The sequence below is a fragment of the Bombus affinis genome, chromosome 14 (assembly GCF_024516045.1).
Source record: "Bombus affinis isolate iyBomAffi1 chromosome 14, iyBomAffi1.2, whole genome shotgun sequence".
NCBI lineage: Eukaryota > Metazoa > Arthropoda > Insecta > Hymenoptera > Apidae > Bombus > Bombus affinis.
Genome location: NC_066357.1, coordinates 745,577 through 760,866, shown reverse-complemented (window position 1 = coordinate 760,866; position 15,290 = coordinate 745,577). Strand labels below are relative to the sequence as shown.

At 39.7% G+C, this 15,290-nt stretch overlaps 1 protein-coding gene across 5 annotated transcripts in view; it reads left to right on the top strand.

The window, feature by feature from the left end:
- Window positions 1-13,439, top strand: part of LOC126924288 (cadherin-89D) — a 37,817-nt gene extending 24,378 nt beyond the window's left edge. For 2 of the 5 annotated variants that reach the window (XM_050738605.1, XM_050738604.1), the window contains 15 exons: window positions 525-702; window positions 1,491-1,752; window positions 3,016-3,319; window positions 3,809-5,186; window positions 5,381-5,720; window positions 6,207-6,419; window positions 6,608-6,696; window positions 7,177-7,260; window positions 7,343-7,411; window positions 7,652-7,855; window positions 8,391-8,594; window positions 9,899-9,953; window positions 10,039-10,259; window positions 11,406-11,770; window positions 12,124-13,437. In XM_050738605.1, the coding sequence (XP_050594562.1) occupies window positions 525-702; window positions 1,491-1,752; window positions 3,016-3,319; window positions 3,809-5,186; window positions 5,381-5,720; window positions 6,207-6,419; window positions 6,608-6,696; window positions 7,177-7,260; window positions 7,343-7,411; window positions 7,652-7,855; window positions 8,391-8,594; window positions 9,899-9,953; window positions 10,039-10,259; window positions 11,406-11,770; window positions 12,124-12,155 (3,998 nt within the window). In that variant the 3' untranslated portion in view covers window positions 12,156-13,437. Of the gene's footprint in view, window positions 1-524; window positions 703-1,490; window positions 1,753-3,015; window positions 3,320-3,808; window positions 5,187-5,380; window positions 5,721-6,206; window positions 6,420-6,607; window positions 6,697-7,176; window positions 7,261-7,342; window positions 7,412-7,651; window positions 7,856-8,390; window positions 8,595-9,898; window positions 9,954-10,038; window positions 10,260-11,405; window positions 11,771-12,123 lie in introns of all 5 variants that reach the window. The other 3 variants (XM_050738606.1, XM_050738607.1, XM_050738609.1) reach the window with 3 other exon arrangements.
- The last annotated feature ends 1,851 nt before the right edge of the window (window positions 13,440-15,290 follow it).

Below are 15,290 nucleotides of genomic sequence, written 5' to 3'. Positions count from 1 at the left end.
TACACTGTTAAACGAATACATTTGTTGGCTTTTAAAGTGTTAAAATTAAATGACGAGAAATAATTGAATTTCCATATTATTTATATGGAACGTTTTTTCAGTTCGTATCCGAAAAAGATCTTCTTCCTATTACAATATAATCCTTTCAACAAAAATAATGAAATATCAATAGGAATATCGATACATCGATTTAACCAAAAATACATTACTAAGCACTTAGCCACCGCTCTGTATCCATTAATTCTCCGCTTTTGCATTTGACATCAACCAGCATTTAATAGCCCATCTCGAATCAATACCTTCTCCCAAATATTTCCAATATATCGAGAGTATCTGTAAACTTCCTTCTAGAATATCCAGAGGCGATATAAAATTCGCGTTACGAAGAGTTAAAGCCGATAGCTTTAATCTCGCGATAACTTTAATCTAACGATCCAATAAGCTTCGCCTAACATGAAACGAAAGAGGATTGTTCCTCTTAGCCTAATACGCGACACATAGCGCATACATTCATGGAATTTTAGTCCCGTTTGCCGTGGAGGAGCGTTCGGGAACGATCACCGTGGTCGAGGAGATCGAACGATTCGATAGATTGACCTACGACTTTGAAGCGATCGTCACAGACGAAAGAGATCTCATGTTGATTACTAACGTGTCCATCCACGTGGTAGACCCTAGTGACGAGCGAGGAATCTTTACGAAGTAAGTAAAATTCTTCTGGTATATACGGACTACGTTTTAACGAGCCTCGAATAAAATGTAGGTTGGAATTTGGTTTTGTTTCCACGTAACGAGGAAGAACGGAGATTTGCAGTGTTGATAGCGGATATATGTACAAACTTGCATTCGTTATTCGTAATGTATTGGCAGATAGATTTTTAGAACCGAGCAGTTAGTATGGTAAAGTATCGGAAACGAAGATTCGCAGTAGAAATATAAAACGTAATTCCGATACTTGAAAGTTATGGATTTAGAAAAATAAATTAGATTTATTTATCTTTTAACTCCAGTCTTGTCCGTATTCACGACCAGACATTTATCTCGCGCCAGTCCTACGATTTAAATTGAATCGTTCAAATTTATTGGAAAATTCTACGCTATATTTTGGATACTAGGACTTACTCTACGAAACGAAAGAATTTTTCATTTTAAACGTTCCTGTCCTCGCCAGAAACAGTGGCAAACTATCGATATTCCAACCGTTTCGCAACATTTGCCTTTACAAAAATTCCAAAATAAAGCTAAAATCACTGTCACCCTCAAGAATCTAAATTTTCTATATTCTAATTATTAAAAACAAAATTCCCAAGCATTTATACGTATCAGGATGGTGCATCCCTTTAAAAATCATCAGCGAATTTCAACCGATAGACGAAAAAAGTGTCGTCTTTCAATTTTACTCGTTTCATTTCCAAGTTTAAAAGGGTAAAAGTCGTTGGCTCCACGGATTTCTGTTTGCTTGTCGAAAAGTCGTCGACCGTTGATTGCAGGGGAACGACCACCGCTCCTTTGGTGTTCCATGCGAAGGAGAACGTAGCTGGTGCGTACATCGGACAAGTGCTTCCCCAGAATGGGACTGGCGCGGCCACTGCTGGCACTCGGTTCTTTATCGTCAATCAGCAGGATGTACCCGACATCTCGATCACGGAGGATGGCGCCCTGTACGCGCCCAAGGGTCTCGATCGCGAGACGAGGCAGAATTACAGCATCACCGTGATTGCAGAGAGTCCACGCGGCGTCGGTGTCTTCCAAGTAAGTTCCCTCTTAGTAATTAATTTTACGTTCCAAGTTCCGTGGATGTTTAATATGGCGTAGAAGTGAGATTGTATGGCAGTGGCGCGTGGTTGTCGGCAAATGGCACTTAGCGAGATTTCTTGCGGATAGAGAATGTGAAAGAGAAGAAAGTGTCTTTGGTAGTTTAGTTAGAAATGTTTGCGTAGGATGATTGGTTTGGCTGAACGTTTCCATAGGGTTAGCGAGATTTTTTGATGTTTTAGCGAGGGATTTTTGGCAAGTAGACATTCTTTACAGTTATGATAGTAACACAGTAATTTTTATAAAGTTTCGTCTCAAACAACATAGAATATTATGGATTTTTATGCATTTATGGGAAATTGAAACGTACGAAGAGCGCATAGAATGTATAACATCAAAAAATATTAAAAATGTCAAAAGTAAAATACATATTACGATATTTAGGAGGGTGAAAAAACGAATTTGCAGCGGTTTATCTTTACGTCGTTCCATACCTGGCGAGGCTATAAAATCGATTCTTGTCTACTCTCCGGCAGGTGCACAGAATGTCACCCTCGAACCGTAATATGTTTGCGGATTCAACTTTTGGAATATTCGCTCGTGAAAGTTAATAGAAGTTTCAAGGACGTGGAAATGATGTTCAACAATTTTTAATTTAAAAATTCGAACGAAGGTCGCGTTTATGCGCTTGGTTCAAGGATAATTTTGTTGCAGATATATTTGGTGTTTCGTTTCATACACCATCGAGGACCTTCCAAATATTTAACCCAACGGGAGACAAATAAAATTTAAGCACTTATTTGCGCGACCTCTTTTATGTTTAGTACGAATATTAACATTTATTCAGTTAGCGCGACGCATGCTGTACGAGTATTTAAATTCAAAGTACTACTTGCTTCGCTATTGTTCCGTGTTTCTGACACATAAATTAAAATCGCTTCCAAGGATAACGTTTATAACGCCTGTTTGTCGAACATATAAATTACGGTTTATACATTTTCAACAAGAATTCCGTATTATTTGCAGTTTCCGATTAATCTTGATAAATCGATTCAATCGTATTCTTAGATTATTTAATATTCGCAGGTAAGGTAGTAGCAAGGTTATTAACAATGTGTTATTAATCGCTTTATGACTTTTACAAGCGAACTTTGTGCGAATTCGTGGAACTCTATAACTCTTTGAAAAATGTGAGAAAAAGAATATCTTTTGAAGAAATTTGTTATATGGAAATGTTTAACATACCGAATTTTACTGCAGGTCAGCGTGATCGTCCTCGATGAGAACGATCATGCGCCAGAATTCACAATGCCACTGTACGAGGGTCGAATTCTGGAGAACAGTCCAGCCGGAACAAAAGTGAACTTATCGATACCTATCGCGGCTACTGACAAAGACGAAGGCGTCAATCGGAACTTTGTCTTTAGCCTTCACGGCGAGGGAAGCGAACTGTTTAGAATCCATCCAACTACGGGTTTAGTGTACTTCGAAGGAATCGATGACCGCATGCTAGACAGGGAAGTGAAAGCAAACTATAGTTTCACGATCGTTGCTAAAGACAGTGGTAAGTTTTCTTTTCTACTAATAGCGAACGCAGAACTTAGAGCTTAGGAAAATTCAAAGAGATACAAACGAGGGTTCTAAATATGTTTTTAATGTAGAAGGAAATTCTTGCGCTACTCGCACGTTACAGCTTTTAAGATTGTAAATCGTAGAAATCGAATAAGAGTTTCAGAAACTCCTTTTAGTATGATATTTAGTTAAAGTTTTATACTAAAATTGGCAAACCGTATTCCATAGAAATTTACATTCGATCCTAAAATCTCCGCATAATTGAAGACGTCAGTATCGTTGGTCGTCAAAATTCGCAAAAAGTAAAAGAACTTTCACTTACAAACATTTTTCAAACTTTATCGAGACTACGTAATTAACAAACGAAAAGAATAGCAAATTTCTCTGAAATTTTCACGCAAAAATAATACTTATCGAACATTCAAAAAAGATCGTGAGAATAATATTCTATTCTTCCTGCCTATTCACTTGATTTTTGCAGGCGGTTTAACATCCGAAGCGCGGCTGAAGATAATAGTAACCGACGTGAACGACAATGCTCCGAGTTTTATCCGAATGATCGTGCTCCCCGATCAAGGTGTTCGCGTGTCGAGCGAACCTGATACCGAGGCATCATTCGAAGGGAATGACGTGCTTGATACGAGCGAGCCCGGTGCCGGAAGTCAGCCACCGAACAGCCGTCGTTCGCCTCTTCTTCTCGTGCCAGAGAATGCGACCATTGGCGCGCCGATAATACGTCTGCTCGCGGAGGACAAGGACGAAGGAACAAACGCCGCGATAACGTACAGCCTGGGGAACGAGACGACTTCTGGAGACGATGTAAAGTCACGACGATTCGACACCACCAACCGTAGATACTTTCATTTGGATCCAAGGTCGGCTGAAATATCAGTAGCCAGAGGACTTCCAGCTGAGAAGAGCATTCGTTTGTTCGTCCTAGCGAAAGATTCTGGACGACTATCTGACAATATCACCATAAGGATTCACGTGGTAGACGTGAACGATCACGCGCCGATCTTTGACAAGTCTTGGTACACTTTTGACGTGCCAGAAGGAAGTTACGCAGGCTACAATTTGGGCGCTGTTCGAGCCATTGATGCAGACTTTGGAGTCAATGCAAACGTCAGTTACGAAGCTGTCTCCGGTAATGATAACCTGGAGGATCCTGCGAACGTGTCTAGGATCTTTAACGTTGCTCCTTACGAAGGAATTATTAGAGTCACTGGAGTTTTGGACAGGGAGACTGCTGCTACTCATCGTCTTGTGGTCATGGCTCGTGATAATGGCTCTCCAAGATTAAGTTCTACCGTGGAGGTAGAAGTGAACGTGTTGGATGTCAATGACAATCCACCTATGTTCTACAATTATCACGAAATCGAGAAGAGTGAGAATGGAGATCCCGTACCGGTCTACCACGCATCGATCTTTGAAAACAGTCCTATTGGCAGTCAAGTGATCAAGGTATACGCTAATGATTCGGATTTTGCTGGAAATGGAAATGGGTTGATCCTCTTCGACTTGAGTCATCAAGGACAGCCTGAGAAGCAGTATTTTGCTATCGATAGTAAAGAAGGTGTCATCACGACAATTGCTAATCTGAATTACGAGTCTCGCAAGAGTCATAGATTACTGGTCACTGCTAGTGATTTAGGGTCTCCGGTTAGTCTGACATCTACCGCAGTCGTGATCGTTACCGTGTTGAATGTGGACGACGACGAGGAAGATGCGGAGAACGAGGTGCAGAAAACACCCTCTTTTAGACATCGGTATTACGAAGTAGAAGTTGAGGAGAACGTACCAGTGCCGATTTTGGTCGCACAATTAGATTTAGCCGATGGTCAGCAAAGCGAACACATAAGGTATGCTAGTAGAACACAACAGCGTATTTTTAAGCGTCAGTTACTCGCGAAATGAATAAGGCAAGGCTACCTTCCAGCGAGAAGGCTGTAAGGAACAGACCCTTATCTATCCTAAAGCTTCAAAATCACGTGCAAGCTCGAGCGATTCGAGCACGTAGTATTTCATTACAGCCGATTATTAAAATTTCTAACAGATACAGCATCGTCGCAGACGACACGAAAGCGCGAGAACACTTCTCGATCGACCCAAAGAACGGCTCGTTGTACCTGATGACAGACGTGGACAGAGAGGTAAACGATCGATACGAGACGAAGGTCAGGGTCGACAGGGTGAAGATAGGTCGCGGGATGTCCGTGATGATTTACCCGGTTGTTGGCGAAAGACTGAATGGTCTAGCACCTAACGAGGCCAGGGTCGTTGTCAGGGTGAAGGATGTTAACGACAATGCGCCCAGATTCAAATCAAAGGGTCGACCCATCCTCGCCGCGATACCTACCACTGCCCATTATGGGTATGAGGTTGTCAAAGTGGAGGTACGTCTACACGCGTGTTGTGTCCCATTGTGTGTGGTTCCGCTGTGAGCCTCCGTCGCTTTTGACTTCATTTCGCTTCTCTCTCTCTCTCTCTCTCTCTCTACTTTGCTTTCATACACGTCGCGGAAGGCGCCGCTTTCTTGTCCTTTAGCATATCCCGCTTTCTTTTGTTCTCCGGTCGTTTCGTTAATTTTTCTCTTCTTATTTATTCTACTTACGAAAGATCATTTTGTAAGGCATTGAACATAGAAGAGTGTCTTGGTGATAAGAAAGTTCCCGAATTTAGATAGTGCATTTGACAATGTTGATATACATCTTTTTCTCAACAATCGACGACATTCTGATGATCTAAATTAACTCGACTACATATGTCCGATCCTTTTTGCGATGCTTTACAAAATAATATCATTTTCGGAACATCATCGGGAACATTCGAATAACAGATGCATAAGAAAAGTCGAATAAACCGATTAATCACTCGACCAGGCAGAAGACCCGGACGAGGGAGCAAACGCCGAGATCCGGTATCAAATTCTCGGACGGGAGGACGCGCCACGATTTGCCATTGACCCACTGAGCGGTCAAGTACGATCCGTGGCGAGCTTTGGCCGTGACACTGGACGCGTTTTCGGCTTCGACGTGAAGGCCACCGACAGAAGGGGCGCCGAAAATGGTCGCAGCAGTATCGCCAATGTCTTTGTAAGTCTTGCTCTCTCTCTCATGCTTTGGTATTGCGTTCTATCCGACTCTCTTAATTATCCGTCGTTGGAATTCGAGGTACAGCAAAAGTTAATTTCCCCGTGAGGAAGACGGGGCTTCCCTGTCTCGAATTGTTCAGAACTCGTCTGTCTTTTGCCGCGTTATCTAACCGTATGGTTTGCTCTAAGGTATACGTGTTGGATGATCAGAAGCAAGTCGTGATGGTTGTTGGTCGGAGACCCATTGATATCGAGCCGCAATTGGAGAACATCACCGCGTGAGTATTTAAACATGTATTTACTGTAAAAGAGTTGAAGTGTTTGTTATCGAATAACGATTTTCTTGTGATTTATCGTGTTCCCGAAAACGAGGATGTCCCGAGAAGAGTAGGAGAAATGGCCGCCGCGGCAGTAACGCTTGCTTAAATTCTAATAAATTAGGATACCGATTATAATTGATCATGAAACACGCAGTAATCGTATTCCAGAAATTTGGTAAAGAAACTCGGGGAAAAGGAACAGATTTAAGGAGAGCAAGTAGGAAAGATGTTGTATGTTACCGTCTTTGTCGATGAATTTACGTTACGCTCAAGAAACTGAATAGCGAAAAGTTAGTTGCGATAGATCGCTCAAATTTAAGCGAGACGATTGTATTGGAATTTAAGCGAGTGTTACGCCGATCGTATTTGTAAATTTTTCATACAAAGTATGTTTCTTCGATACCGATACAACGTTAGGCTATCTTTAATTTAATCTAGAATACTACAAAATGTGACTGGTCTGGACGTTCGAGTAAGGAAGCTAGAGCCACATATCGAAAGAAATCTGATCGATACTACATCGTAAGCGATTCGAACATTATTCAATTTTAAAATTAAACGTGAAACTTCGCTCTATGTATTAATCTACATTTTTTATTTGTAGCACCGATGTTTACCTTTATGCGATCGATCCTCATTTAAATGTCATGATAGATATGGATACACTGCACGAGTAAGTAAACCTTAAATTTTAACGATTCGTTTTACCATTGATAAAACCAAAATCATGGTAACAAAAATAATTACGAAACAAATCGTGTCTTGCTACTATGATAACGTAAAGATATCTAAAGAAGTATATAGATTCGTAAACGAATAATGGAAATACGTGAGATGTGCGCGAAAGCACAATTTCCAAGCGGTGATTTTGTTGTTAATTAATTACATGCCGCACACGGACATGTTCTTTCAGCGTGTTCAACACAAAGAAAACGGAGATCAAGCGCGAGTTGGACGAGTACGGCGTACTGGACATTGCCGGAAACTCTCCGCGTCGGAATAATCATCGTTACCTACTATCTACCCTGGAAGTGGGTGCGGTAGTGCTTGGCTGTGTCGTCTTTGTCGGTGCCCTTGTTACTGCACTCTGCGTTACATGCGTTCGCAGAAATAAACGGTACGACGTACAAAATTTAACTCTGGTTTAGGCGTTAAAGTATATTTTGTAAAAATAGCATCAAGGAATTGTTTTCATTAAAGACCAGCGATTTTAGTTTTAAAACGTGATTTAGCACAGCGATAAACAGAACAGAAATGGGAACTGTATGCAAAAGAGACAGGGGCGGTGAATTATTGATACGCGTACGATAAATTTTAACGTAAAACGATACATTACTTGTTACCGTCAGGGCATGCTAGAGTAGAAAATTCAAATTTAAGAGAAATATTACTCATTTTTTAAACGGATCCATTTTACAAATCTATATCAGTCTGCCAGAAGTATCTGTATATACGTTTGACGACTATTAAAACAAAAGGTCTGAAACGCGTCATTTTTATAAATTTGATAGTTTTAGCGTTAATTCTCACACCAAATTTCCTAGAAAAACATGTTTATCGATCTTAACTTGCTACATCCGCTACCCGAATACCGGGCAATACCGAATAGCAGTCAATCCTGGAAACGTAGTTATCCGAAATTCATTGGTTAGTCGCAGACGTCGGGAGAAAGCGATGTTCTCGACCACCAGTCCGATTGGATTCGCTTTGGCAGATCCGGCCGCCACGCTACAGAAGCCGCCTTTGTTCCCGACCTTCGTCGATGGCCTTCATTACGACCCTGAACCGTTCTGCACCGACATGCCGAGGCGACAGAGCATCTGTGAGCACGGAGCCAATTGTGCCCGCTTCCACGCGTAAGTCTATTAATCGACGTAAACCGTTTCTCGTCGCGAGGGACTCCGCGATACTTTATCGCCAACCGTATTAAATCGTTTGAGCGCGGCTGAGCAGAATCACGTCGCGTTTCTGAACGACTCGTCCAGACCTTGCGATTTTTCGTCGAAGCTGGACACGCCATGATGCCTCATATTTCACGCCTGCGAGTTTTTTTACTCTCAATTTATGTTAGTACATCCTCGTTATGTTGTATCGAATCGAAAAAATGAATCGGGGGGACACGTAGAAAAAATAGCAACAAGATACTTTTTAAACAGAGATTTGGAATACTGTGAGGAATGCAAAATCATCGACCATATTCTACATCGTATTCAAGATTACAGAAACATTAAGTGTAGATTCTTTTGATTTTTTAAATAGAAACTGGATGGAAAAGGGTACAACGAAAGAATCGTTGATATGAATAAATTTGAAATTTGGTGCAGAAAGCGTAAAAAATAAGCGTAGTATTGACTTTATGCGACAGTAGTCGTAGCATGTAGTATAGCCTGTTTATGGTCAGACCGCTTCTGATCGCTCGGTTAACTACAAGCGTGCTATAAACATATGTCCATATCGATCGATACCGCGTAATAAAGGATGTTATAGTTGTTACATTAGTTACTAAATTATTGAAAAGGAAATAATATTAGCTTTCAACGTATATTTCATTTTAAACTATAAACGTGGCGCTCAAGCGATTTAAATATGCAATTAAAGTATCATATAGTGCTGCCTGCCGTATTTACCGATCAAATTCCTTGAAGCATGTTTTATAAAGGTACGAAATTTACGCGACAGTGAATTAAACGCATAAGAAGTTTTTATAAAACGCAAAGAGCAAAAGATAAGTTTTCGAAGTAATTTCAATTCCATCTTTACGCAACTACCGTATAAAAAGAAACGAAAAAAGGAAAAAATTAAAAAGTTCCATTTGCTACGCGTATCAAGATATTAAAATCTTTCTACAAAATCTAACTAACAAAATCCCTTCTACGCGACAGGATCAAAATTCAACAAGCACAAACAAATACCGCAACACGTTTCGATCACGACACGCTATCCCCAATACTCGCAATTATCTTTCAAACCTTACCAACTAACCCGAAACCTGCCCTATCGTTCACAACTAACAAACGATCCAATCAGAAGAACCATGATCCCAAATTAAATACCAAAACCAATCAGCGATTTCCTCGCAACGCCATTTTCAATCAAGTAGCGACGACCACAGGCTCGATCCTTAACCTCGCATCCATTTGAACGTGGCCTGAAATTTCAGTGAACGCGAACAACACACGGTTCGCCGTGGAATCGAACAAAGCCGCGACAGAAAGGTATGCATTTATTATGAAAACGAAATTCCAGCCTGAAAAGCTGGTCGGCAAGGTTGGTCAACGAATATAGGGAATACTGTATCAGGGAATTCCCATATGTTTCGCGATGTCGATGCTAGAGAGGCAAGGGGGTGGTTGCAGGATGGGCGGTTGTAGTAAGCACGCCGGAAGGACGACAGGGACCCCGAAAGGACTCGAGGCATCCGCGACGTCCTTGCATTCCAGCGGTCAGGATTCTGGGATCGTGGCGCGCGCCTCCTGCCACTGCAGTCACTCGTCGAGCCCCTCCAGTGGCGAGAGCAGCAAGTAAGTCGAATTACTTACGGAGCTATTTGTGCTATCTAAATCGCAAAAAGGGTTCGAACGGATCGATCCAACCGTTTGGTCGCTATTCTTATCGAGGTGAAATAAATGACTACCGGAGGTGGGCTGCTGCGTAAAATTTTTGATGAGACGAGAGGGCTGTTTACTGTTCCTTTCGATTTCGTGGTGTAGTAGGAGCGTCAAGCTACAGGCAAATCTTTTATCTGTGAAATCTGTTCTTTTGGGTTTTTACGAAGTTCTTGCGACTAAAGGGGCGTGCACGCAAATGGTTAAAATTTGTAAAAGTTGTACGATATTTCGAGTTCCAAACTGTTGTTACGCGAACAGATCTAAATTAAAATGACCAAAGGGATTTTAACAGGCATTTTGTATTCGTTATTTATTTAGGTTTAGGTGATTCATATCGTATATTTGCTTAGGCGAATGTAAATAATTTCATCCCTTAATGTATCTTACTAATTTCATCGATCATCCTAATATTCTAAAACTGATTTTTTAAACTTTTATTCTGTTATTAAAAAGGAAGAAATTCAAATCCCTTTATACTTATAATTTTCTCCTTACGCTTTTAATCTTACGAAGCTGCTGTTAAATATAATAGTTAATTCCATGCGTATAACATATGCAAATATTAATATCGTAGTTCTAATAATTCTAACAGCGTTTAGGATCGTTTCTTTTATGTTCTGTCTATTATTTATCTATCAAATCTATTCAGCTTTATAAAATCTCTTAAAGCCAACTAGGAACGAAACGGTTAACCTGATGCAGCGATCCTTGTTGATCCCACGATTCTCGCTTCTAAAACCCTGTTCATATAAATTCTAACATCCTATCAAACATACACCCACACACACCATTTCATCTTCTACGGATAAATTCAATAATACGTTGTAAGTACTAATACGTAATAAGTATCGCAAGTTCAGCTTTCTGTTATTTTTTCGTGGTGGTTTCAATTTCATGCTTGATCGGTTAATAAAACGCGAAGGAAGAAAATAACAACGCATATTTTAAGTCTTGATGGCTATGATTGGATCATTTGTGATCTGAGCGCTTAAAGAAACGCAACCTCGGTACTTTAATTTATTTTTTCCACTTGCATTCCCGGATGTTTCCTTTTCACAGCGGGTACGAGGACTCTCTGAAATCTCTACAGCGTCGCGAAAGGGGCAACGACATGTCCCGTAGTAATCACGAGATCTCGAACGTGATTGGAAGACGTGGGAATCAAGCCACCTCGAAGAGACGACAACGGTTCAACTCGTTCTCGAACGGGGAATCCGTTTACTCGCAGGAGATGACGTTGCAGAGGGAGCAGCGTTGCTGCGTCGGAACGGAGAAGAGGCGAAAGAACGACGGGATGACTCGCGAACATCGACGTGCACATTCCGAGGCGGAAAACAATATCACCGAGACGGTGATACACGAACATCCCGGAACCGAGATCTCGCTGTCGAGCTCTTTGCAAAATACGTCCACCCTTCACGGTGGTAAGTTCCTTTCGATGGCCTTCAACAGACCTATCTCGTCTTTTGAAATTTTGGAATTTTGGAAAGTGAATAATTTAGAAATTATTATTATTATAGACTATTAATAACATTATATATTTTAACAGCGATTATAAAACAGTTGTTAGCGTTTTTTTCGTAAGTGACAGACTTCTGAGAAACGTAGAAGGGAATAAAGTTTTACTATTTTTTGTATTTAATGCGATTATCGAAACGAGTTTGGCAATCTATAACGCCGTAGAGTTCTATATTACATAGAGTACCTCATAATTAGCGCTTCTATACGATAAAAGAGGATAAAATAAAATTTTAAAATTCGTCACGTTTATTCACAGGCCTGTCAAGATCTACCCACATGTTGTATTAACGACAAACGAGACTTAACGAAGGGAGGACTTCCAACGAGGAGCAAGATTATAGCCTTCCTGGCCATGAGTTTTTTTTACTGCCCATACCGTTGTTCGTGACTGGTCCACGGTTTTGTTAGGTGTTTCCGATTTAACGAGCAATAACATTAATTCCCTTTAACTGTCACTATTGCGTTGCAGTTATTTCGGAACAGGGATTTTGTACGACTGAGAAGAGTTGTATCTTTAAGAAGTTACCAATTAACAAAACCCCTAGATAGGAAAAAAGCATTTCCACTTAGCGAGCTACTTTTCTCTTGCGCGTGAAATTGTGTCATCTCGTTACCAAAGTACTCGTTGTTGATTCAAAAATCGTTCATTTATGTAAATACGCTAGAAGCTCTGTCAGTACTTTGAGATCCTTTATTACTTTATTATTGTTATTATCGTTATTATCGTTTCTTGCTTCTATCTTTCCTACGTTCTTCCTGCTATTCATCATGTTCTTTTTATATGTAAATGTTTTATGTACAGTACGCTATATGTTTTACGTTGGAAATGCGAATATCGTGTATCAAAAACTTGTATAGTTGTCTTTCTTGTCAGAAAGAGATTGTATGTGTAATTGTATTTTGTCATGATCATCTTATGGCGAAATATTTATTTCAAAAACACATGGAAAATATTTTAGTCGAAGAAAGTGTGGTGATTTAAAAAATCATTATTAGATATGTATATAAAGAAAGTTTCTATTTTGTACATATAGATTCGTAAGCAAAATGAGAAAAACAGATTTTTGATATAAATATTATTAGATAATCAAAAGATTTCGTTTAATAGGAAATTTATACTAAATTTTTATCGTTAGCTGTAATCTTCCTTAGGTCTGGCAAATCTCGAATTTCCAATGAAAAATTAAATTGTTCTTATATGTACATAATGTTTCTCCGTTTTTCAAGTAAATAATCAGCTTCTCATTTTGACGTAGTTATCCCTTGTGAATACGCAAACTTTCCAACGTCCGTTAGTTACTATCATCAAGTGCATTCCTCATATTTAACGTGATTGTAAGAAGATGTAACATATGTATGTATGTAATAATAACGTATAATTTATATCGCGGCCCAAGTTAGGGAAAACAACTCTGTTATAAATCGTTAATAAAGGCAAATACATTAAAATGATGTTTGAACTTCGATTTCCCCTCGTCGGAAATGTTTTCCGCCACAAATTATAGTTTTTTTACTTTGGCCGATTATCCGATTGGAAAGACGATTTTTATATAGAATCGATAGCCTCTCGTGTTGCGAGAGAAACCTGCTTTTTACAATTATCATTTGTCTACTGCTTATCGTTGATCGACAAGAAGATGTTTCGTTTCCTTCGATAATTTATACTTGGATTTTTTAGAAACACAATCCTTCTTTATAATTGGAATTGTACTAGAAATTGATATTTGCGCTCAGCTATTCCTAAAATTCTTAATCTTGTTAATTAGCCTGTAAACTTTGCAAATTTCGCCCGATGATCACGTCTATTATTTAATTTACGGAATCGACTAGTATGGTTTTTAAGTGATTCGCTTATTAGTAGTATTATACAATTAAGTACACGGCAAGCAAGTTTTGGAATATTTATGAAACTACAAATCGTAGTGAAGTCATGGTTAAGATCAAGATCGGTACATCGATCGTTCTTATCTCGATTACATTATGCCGTATGTAATCGTAAAAAGAAAAATACAAGCCTATATTTTTTAGAGAAGTACTGCTTAAGCAGTAAGTAAGCGAACGTAACTAACAGGTATGTTATTCAGTTATTTAGCGGTATCGTTCGTCAAAGTCCATCCATCTAATAACTAATATCTCCGGTTTTCGGACAAGGCTGTACTGGATAGCCTTATCTAGGCATGACTCGTGATAAAAAGCATACCCTTTACCTTCACCTTTGCTTCTTATACCATTATTTTGGCCTAACGTCCATTTTCAAGTCGATTTTTCTTTCATTCAGTCCTGTCCTGTCCCCTTCCAATCTGAACTGCGGAACAGCCCTCGATATCTTTAAATGCCATTTGTTAACCCTTTCGTCCTCAATGCCGACTTTAGACGAAGTCTAGAAATAGGTTCTAAGTAATTGTTTATTCGACCATTCGCGGAGAGACGCGATCGCGAGAAAGCACGTAAACGGGAGTCGTAAATTTCCGTTACGATTAGATAATCGACGTCACGAACTGATCGATCCCCCGATTTCTGTTACGATAATAGGGGTGGTTCAATTGAGTTTACACTGAATTAACAGGTATAAATTAATGCTTATTCCAACAACTTTGTAAAGAAGATAATTACACTGATGCGTATGTATAAGTTAAGTAAGTGATTGATTTAAGGGTAGAAACCCAGTAATGACATGTTCACTATTCTAACGATGAAGAATAACTGAAGTAAAGTGATGATGCTGTGTCGGAGGAAAGCTAGTGATGGGCGTGTCTAACGCAAGGGACCATCGGATTTGTTGATGACAATTTTAGTTAGGAAAGTGAGGGCAATAGACATTGCTTCTGATTAGATAAAAGAAGGTTGGTGAACTAGGAAGGATCTTAGCCACCCTCGATAGAAAGTTGCTAGTGTGAAGTATCATACGTGAGAAAAACTAACTTTCCCGTGTCTTCCCGTAGTAAACAATAAGCTTTAGAAACGATTCAGTAAAGAAATGTTTGTTCGGTCTAAAGGACCTTAGCTAGAAAATTCCTGAGGTTTATGATAGGTCCTTAAGACTATTGAGGATACGTAGTAAGGATATGCAGACATGTGGTTGCTATCTTGCCCACGGTGTGTGGCCTGGTCTAGGTAGAGTGTCACCCGACGTAACAGTAATGGTACCGGCTATAGTTATCGCTAGGCTGAGAATGTGTATATATTTATGGGAAGCGTAAAGGTGCAACGATACAGAAAATGTTCATACCACGCAGAAATATATCCAATTATAACATTTACCGAAGGAAACAAATCTCTGCCGAGATTCCTTTTCTCTGGATTTTTCTTGCATAAATTTTGCATCGATATCTGCGGTCTAATCTTCAGACACGTTGTTAATTTTAAAAACGTTAAAATCTCACGATTAATTTCACGGACACTTCTTACATCGGCCAGACGGAA